We start from the raw sequence: 8,274 nt of genomic DNA, 5'->3' as shown, positions 1-8,274 counted from the left end.
AAGCTTTGTGAAACTCTTCCTTAACATAATATACAGGGAAGAGAAGAGAAGGGCAATATATATATGGGTAAGGCATATAGAAATTAATGAGTATTGATGGTATGCACCATAATTTTTTATATTAGTAGATAATATCCAATTATTTAAAGATATTATCCATAGGCATGGGCCTGTTCACACGCAAGGAGCTGAGCGCGCCTTTAGGGTGGGTGGAAAAGAGGGGCACGACCGGTGGTGCGCCGGTTAATAGCCGTGTCAGCGTCATAATGAGTCATTTGTATTTTGTAATTGTGAGGAAAGCAACGCAAAGCAAAGCAAAGCAAAGCGTACGACTGGTCCTCCGAGAAGAGGGGAGTTTTTGCGCATGTGGGCTGCTCTCATGAATGCAATTTTCCATGCTTTGGTTTGCATAGATAATCAGATGTGGGTTTTCCAGATTATTGAAATTTCGGATCTAGGTTCTCCATAAAATCAGAGTTTTGGATTTGGGTTTCCAAGATAAACAAAATTTTTTTTTCCCCCCCAAGATAATAGAATTTCGGATTTGGGTTTTCGAAATAATTGCAAACTCAGATTTGGGTTTTCAAGATAATCTGAAATCCGGATATGGGCTTGTAAGCTAATTATAATCTGGATGTGGGCTGCCTTCTTTCTTTGGAGATAAAAGCATAGAGATTGTGGTGGTGGTGTGTGCGTTTGGCCTTCTTTCTAGCTGAGTTTTCCGCAGAATTGTGCCCTGTCATATGCTCAAGTGGCTCTTTAGGCTCTCCGAAACAGCAAGCGCGGGGGAAGAAGAGCCTGAATTCATTGAAAAGCAGTGATCTGTTCCTTCAAAACTCTCGGAAAAATAAGGGAAAGAAGGCAGAGTGTGGCCTAAGTTGCTAGCGTTCTTGAAGGGGAAAAAAAGGCAGGGTGAGAATGGTGCTGGATGGCCACTCCCTTGACCCTGTCTCCAACTCAGATCCCATTGCTGGCCATGTGCCTCAAGATCCACCTGCCATCAAGAGTTTGATCCGCACAAAGCTTATCATTGACACAGATCCTGGCATTGGTTAGTGCTCAATCTTCAATACATGATTCCATTCACTAAATTGAACTTCTTTTTTTTGGAAGTACATGTGCGTGTGCTGCCATATGGATACCTGTGTGTGCATGTACGTAGATACATGCATGCATAAACATACAACATGCCTAGTTATGTAAGGGATTATGTGTGTATATATATACACCCGTAACATGGATATGCCTGCATAGACATACATCATGCCTAGATATGTAAGGGTGCATGTATGTAGATACATACACATGTAAACATACATATGCATACATGTAATCATGTGTGGTGGTTTGTTTGTAGATGCATGCATACATAAACATGCATATGCACACATACATCGTGCATAGATGTGCGTGGGTCTATGCATGTAAATACATGTGTACATACACACACATCATGTACATCCAATCTTCATTGTCATAAGACTGTGATTGTCGTGTTGTATTTTGTAAACAAAGTGTATGTCTTTGTCCTGACCATTTGTTTTGTTGATTTTACTTGCAGATGATGCTATGGCCATTTTTATGGCCTTCCAATCACCCGAGCTGGAAGTGATTGGTCTGACGACTACATTTGGGAATGCTACGACATCAGTGGCTACACGAAATGCTTTGCATCTGGTTTGTATTTTCTACATGATACTTCTCATGACGGTATTTTCCATGTGAGTTATTTGTTCATCTACAATCAACAGTGTGAAGTTGCAGGATATCCAGATGTGCCGGTGGCGGAGGGTCGCTCCGAACCTTTAAAGGTAATGACTTTAGTTGTGTACACATTGAGAACATGGGTTTGCCTAGGCTTAGACATCTATGGCTATGCAAAGATTGCTTAATTTGACTTTGCAAGCTATTTGTTTTGTTGTGTGTATAGGGAGGAGCACCTCGTGTAGCAGACTTTGTGCATGGAAGTGATGGATTGGGCCATACCTTCCCACCGCAGCCTAAAAAGAGCAAGATTAAGAAGAGTGCTGCTGATTTTTTGGTAGAGAAAATTAGAGAGTTCCCAAATGAAGTCACTATTTTGGCACTGGGGCCTCTAACAAATATTGCAGAAGTAAGTTCTCTTAAATGTTGAGATCACATCTATTTAAAATTAGACCTACTTTTTGAGGTTGCAAGGGTGCTTTGTGCAATGGCTGGTCTCTGAGAACCTTTAAGGAACAATTTTTGCTTCCAGGCTATGCAAAAAGACAAGTCCTTTGCAAGCAACGTAAAGAAGCTCTTTGTTCTTGGTGGGTCCTTTTTTGCTAGTGGAAATGTGACTCCTGCAGCAGAAGCTAATGTAAGTAACAAGAAATCTAAACTTCTATTGATGACCGTGCTGTTTCATATGTGTCTTACACATTGCGCATCGCACTCCTCGCGTGACTGTGCCGGTTTCACGGTCGCATTCCACATGACTGTGCCCGTTTCACATTCCATGTGACTGTGCCTGTTTCATATTCCATGTGACTGTGCCGGTTCACATTCCATGTGACTGTGCCTGTTTCACAGTCGCACTCCTCGCGTGACTGTGCCTGTTTCACATTCCATGTGACTGTGCCGGTTTCACGGTCGCATTCCACATGACCGTGCCCGTTTCACATCATTCTTCACCTGACCATGAACAGGCATCTTAGTCTTCTACCTGCTTTGTAGATCTATGGTGATCCAGAGGCAGCTGATTTGGTGTTCACTAGTGGGGCAGATATTGTGGTCATTGGTATCAACTTGACCACACAGATCATACTCACTGGTAAGAGTGCATGGCTAAACTGCGAACTATATTGAGGCTACTTATGTAGAAGTTAAGACTTCTGGAACCAATCTTTCTAAATGTGTATATTGGATGTGATTTTCAGAGGCAGATCTTCTTGAAATAAGAGATTCGAAGGGAAGACATGGGAAGTACATCTACAACATGTGCATATTCTACAAAAACTGGCATGTTCGGTCAGACGGTATGGAAGGTGTGGACTATCCGTCTCTTCATTCCTCCCTTTCAATGTTCTTGTTAACGTTGTGTGCATTTAGGAGTAATTTTAATATGGCTTGAAGGTAGTTATGGGAATGGAGAGACTGACTGGGTTTTGGCAAATGCAGGGATTTTCCTCCATGATCCCGGTTGCCTTGCCTCACTTCTGGACCCAAGTCTCTTCACCTACAGGAAGGGAGCCCTTCGAGTTGAAACCCAAGGAATTTGTGTTGGGCATACATTGCTTGATCTTGGTCTCAAAAAGTATGTCACTTCCTTTGAATGCATGTGTGTATCCATAGATGCTCATGACTCCTTTACATGTAAACTAAGCTAGTCCCTTTTTGGTTATATGCTACTACAGATGGAATGGGAGTAACCCTTGGACCAATCAACCACAAGTAAGTGTCGGCTGGACTGTGGATGCCCAAGGTGTGGTTGCACTAGTGAAAGAACTGCTGAAAAGGCCCCAGTAAAGGGTTATTGGAATGCCACCTTATCCTTCCAAATTACTTCTAACCTTCCTGGTGCCATTCTTTTTTTTTTTTTGGATTTGTTTGTAAACATAAATGTATAGCAAAAGACCAAATCAGGGCTTTTGTAAGCTGAAAGATTAATTAATAAAAAATGTTGTTACTCTCTCTCTGAGCCATCATCTAGGAATTTCGTACACCCAAACTTGTAAAGTGATGTATCTTTAGATTGCGAAGCGATAAAAGCTCAGTAGTAGTTTTTTCACTTTATTTTTTTTGATATTATTCGAGGTTACTGCCATCTAGTGCTTACATTTGTTTCTACATGTCATATTTGGCTCCTGTGGGCGTTAAGTGAATGTGTGTGTGTTCCATAGGCCATATTTGGGCTTTCTGTGGACATTCAAAATGTCCATTTTTTAACGCAATGAAATGGAACAATGAGAGTTGCTTGATGAGACCATTTGGAAATGACTACAGGAGAGAACAGATGCAGAAAACTGAACAGCTTGCATGTTATGATGTTCTCATGCATGATCAGAAGTAAGCCTTTGATGCCACACAAGATAATATTGGCTTAAGATGCTCTCTTCCAGACTGTTACCTACATGCATCATCTATATACATAGAAAGAGACTGCCTCCTGAGTTGACACTTGTTCTAAAGACAGCTTGCATAGGTTGGATAGAGTAGATCATTGTACTCCCACACGGTTTGCCTCACATTGTCTCTAGATGGATGGCATATCCTGATTTGACTATATTTTGTTTTTGGATCTCTCATGGAAAGTGATCAACTAAATCATCTATCTAGATTTGATCTGGCTGCACAAAAGTCGGACCTGGCTGATCCCATTAGAGCTCCCTACGAAGCTTCGCTTCTACAAAGAGCATATGCTTAGAGGATGATTTTATTGAGAAAACCAAATTTCGTTATAGACGTATCTCATGCCATGAGGGTTGCCAAGAGTAAGATGAAAGCATTGTTCCATTGGCTTTGGATTGAGGCCAAGAGATCAACGGGCATACCATGAAAGGAGAATGACTATGCAGGGCAGGCGCACTTGGAAGATAGAGATAGAGGAACATTAATTGTTTACCTGCCCCATGCCCACACTCTATGGCGAGATATGAGGGATTTCTTCATTACCTCTTCAAAGAGGCGTTTGATCCCCTTTCATGGTTGATGTGCTACAGATATTAGAGATGCTTTGGTGTGTACCCATTAGAGCTACCCTGTCAAGGGGAGACCTTGATGGGGAGGCCTTGATGCGGCTACATTTAGAGAGAGGGGATGAATCAAATTCTACTGACAATTTCATTAGCACAATGAACACTTAGTTGTGGCAGCCTCAGAAAGAGGTGGTAGATCAAGGGTGATGCATGCGATCCCGATACACTGTACCTACCCTTTCAGGGGACCTGTTGTGTTACTAGAGAGCAGGCATACTCTCTTCAGAGAGTTAGGTGGCCTCCCTCTCAGACCCTCATCTCGTCACCTTCAGATCAAGGACATACTCCAGCAACATAGATATGTACTGACCCGGTTGGTGGATATTGTGGTGCTACCTATGATGAGGATGACACACGATTCACTCTTCTTCTTGTATACATTACTATCACCTGTAGTTGATGGGCTTGCATCCTTTTCTCATGGCACACTTGTACTATTGCTTAGTCTCATAGACCTTTTGGACCTTTGTTGGAGGTTAATAATCTCTCTCTCTCTCTCTCTCAAATAAATCTAGAGGTGTATATTTTCAAACATTTGTGATGTGAACGGGTAGGTCTTTACAATTTCTTCTCCTTTTTCCAAGTACCTGATTCTAGTAGAAATTGTGAAAGATGGTGATTGATACATCTTATTTTGCAACTCCAAAGCCATTCATGAGCTTGGAAGTCTCTTTGATTCAAGACCTAATAAAAACCAAGACTAAAGCAGCTTGCCTTTGTGTGTGTGTGTGTGTGAGAGAGAGAGAGAGAGAGAGAGAGAGAGAGGAGAATAAAACTTGGAGATACAAGGGGAGAAGAAAGGGGCATCTTTAAAATTATATAAATAAGTTTGAAACCAACAATATTTCTTGAGTTGTTCAATAAGAAAAAAATATCGATCTTAGAAGCAGAAGATAATAGCAAGACTCAAAACAACTATGCTTTGACTTTCATCATAGATTTGAAAACAATGACTTGTGTTTGTCTGTTGCTAACTGATTGGAACAAACGATTGCATGAACCAAATAGCAAAATTTATGGAGGCCCTTGTTGAATAGTGGAACTCAAGAAAAGAAGATACACTTCTATATCTTATGTTTTTAAACATGATTTTTTAAAGCTTGATTGATCTAGGTTTGATTTAAAGAACAACACAACATGATTCATGATTGTTTTTTTCATGTTTCTTTACTTGAGATTTAAATTGATTTTATGTTTCGGATTGTGACTGATTGATTTACTGATGTAAATGCTTGATTATCTTAGCTTGCTTATTAGTACATGGAGATCTGTTCCTCCTTTCCCATTTGATCTTCCAATATTTCTCAGTAAGGTAGTTACACTACTCCTGCAAAGTGCTATAACCTCCTCCATTGAAGTGGTAGAAGCTTCTTGTAGGAATCATCTTTAGGTTATCCTTGGGCTATTGGCAAAGTAAAACATTAGTGTAGGGGCAGAAAAAAGCTCAAGGGGGTGAAGTTGGGCCCTTCAAGAAGCCCTCCCCATAGCCCCTGCTCTTCTCCATCCCCATTAACAGTATTCTTCTTTGAGGAGACAATTGAAGATAAGGGTGAAGATGAGGGAGCTAACAAAGGACTCCCAACTGGACAAGATGTTGGAGGGAATCACACACAAGATTATAGCAATCAAAGAGGTAAGGAAATCCTCCTCCTCCCTCTACTTAATTTTGTTGTTCGGTAGACCACCTACTACAAATTTTAAACTTGCTATGAGCAATAAGTTGTAAGGACATCTATTAATGTTAACCACTGCATAGGTTAACATGGTTTCACCTGGCCTACCTACCATAAGGCGCTTTGCCATCTTACCCGTGCAAACGAGTACTCCGTAGGTTAACATGGTTTCACCCGCCCTACGTACAGTAAGGGATTTGCCATCTTACATGTGCAAACAAGCACTTATCATTTGTAAGATGGCGTCGGAACATATAAAGTAGCCTTACTTTGATCTTAATGTCAAATAGGAAAAGTCTATGGACTTAGTGTACATACTTGATTAAGATTAGTAATAGGCCAGACTGTTTTTAAGCATCCACACATGAAGAGCTTACCTTAGACTTTTTAAAGCATGAGTTGTTGGGTCTTGCCTTAGAGCCGCAATCTGCAACTTCCCCTGTGGGTGTGTTAGCTCATCCATTGCATCCTCACTTTGTTGTCACAACGGAATGCTTCTTTGTAAAGGGATAAAGGGAGAGCTCTCTATGCCTTGATGGAGGTAACAAGGGATCGATCTTCGTGGTGGTTCTCTCACACAAAATATAAGGGAAGAAGAGGAAGCTAATGCAACAAGAAAACCTACAATCAAAGTGATAGTGTACCTCAATGTGTTTCATACTAGCATCATGAAACACAGGGTTCTTTATGAATTGAATGGAACTCATGCTATCACTATATATAGGTATTGGCTCTTTTAAGATTATTATCAAATATACTAAGAGTTGTATCCATCCAATTTCACATATTGCTTGTGTTGAAGCTCTATACTTTGCTTTTGTAGTGCTCAAGGCTCTTGTAGGTTGTTTTTTAATGCCCAAGAAATAAAACCATTCCCAACTGAGCAACACATACCTATGGAGCTTCTTCTTGTTGATGGATCATCGGCCCAATCTGCATCACAAAATGTGTAAAGTTTAAATTTATCTTCACACCAATAGTGAAGCCCATGATTTACTATGCTTTTGATATATCTCAAGATTCTTCTTACATCATCCATGTGATGTTTCCTTGGGTTTTACATGACTTACCACTCCAACTGCATGAGCAATATCTAGCCTTGTAATTGTGAGATAAATGAGTTTTCCTACAAGTTGTCTATACAAGGTTTCATCCTTAAATATTAATCCTTTGTCTGCTTTCAAGTTTCACATTTACTTCCAAAGGTGTAAATATAGGTTTACAATTTGCCTAACCATATTGTTCCAACATGTCCACGACATACTTTCTTTGCTTTTTCTCTCTCCAAGGAAATACCTTCGCTCTCCCAAATCCTTCATGTTGAATTCTTCACAAAGGTTTGCTTTTTCTTCTTCATTATTTTCTCTTAAGATAAGATAATCCATATAAAATACCGTAGTTATAATGTTACCTCTTCTTATTGTACAGGAGTGAGATTTTTGAAATATTTTACTATCCAATTTTTGTAAAGAGAAAGCTTGTAGAGCAAGCTTAGGCTAAAAATAGCCATGTAATCTAATTTTGATGGAATAAAATCTATTAAAATACTCAAGTGGGGATGCTTGCTTGGGGGGGCAATTGGGACCTAATCTAGTGTTCTCTCTCGTTTTTTTTGTATTTTTCTGCGCATGCTTCCTGAGGTCTGCATTTTCTCGTTTTCAATGGTATCAGAGCTTAGGGTACGTTTTGCCAAAAAGGTGGGTGATTAGGGCACTCAAACGGCCTAGGTCCTTTGTGTGAAGATGAAGACTAGCGACACGAATCCCATTGCGACAACGAAGAGGACGGCCCACGCATCACCGGCCAAACAGGGACGGCAAAGCAACGAACAGGCATGTGACCAGTGCGCCGACAAGGTTGTATCTAGTAGTACAAGGCACCGA

The 8,274-nt window shown here is 40.5% G+C and overlaps 1 protein-coding gene across 1 annotated transcript; it reads left to right on the top strand.

Moving 5' to 3' along the window:
- Positions 1 to 272: 272 nt before the first annotated feature.
- Positions 273 to 3,656, top strand: LOC147617734 (putative uridine nucleosidase 1). Its single transcript, XM_086775983.1, has 9 exons — positions 273 to 1,051; positions 1,562 to 1,677; positions 1,752 to 1,811; positions 1,931 to 2,113; positions 2,237 to 2,341; positions 2,698 to 2,794; positions 2,901 to 3,008; positions 3,142 to 3,277; positions 3,378 to 3,656. The coding sequence occupies exons 1-9, from the start codon at positions 919 to 921 to the stop codon at positions 3,487 to 3,489; spliced, it is 1,050 nt and encodes a 349-aa protein (XP_086632109.1). The 5' UTR covers positions 273 to 918; the 3' UTR covers positions 3,490 to 3,656.
- Positions 3,657 to 8,274: the final 4,618 nt, after the last annotated feature.

This window comes from Cibotium barometz, chromosome 36 (genome assembly GCF_041138505.1).
Source record: "Cibotium barometz isolate CiBa-2024 chromosome 36, ASM4113850v1, whole genome shotgun sequence".
NCBI lineage: Eukaryota > Viridiplantae > Streptophyta > Polypodiopsida > Cyatheales > Cibotiaceae > Cibotium > Cibotium barometz.
The sequence above is the reverse complement of the archived record's forward strand: the minus strand, read 5'-3'. Positions and strand labels throughout refer to the sequence as shown.

Excerpts from the sequence above, each read along its gene's own strand:
- LOC147617734 (XM_086775983.1), top strand. The coding sequence starts at position 919 with ATGGTGCTGGATGGCCACTCCCTTGACCCTGTCTCCAACTCAGATCCC. Across the intron at positions 1,812-1,930 it reads GTCGCTCCGAACCTTTAAAG|GGAGGAGCACCTCGTGTAGC; the intron begins GTAATGACTTTA and ends TTGTGTGTATAG. Across the intron at positions 2,114-2,236 it reads CTCTAACAAATATTGCAGAA|GCTATGCAAAAAGACAAGTC; the intron begins GTAAGTTCTCTT and ends TTTTGCTTCCAG.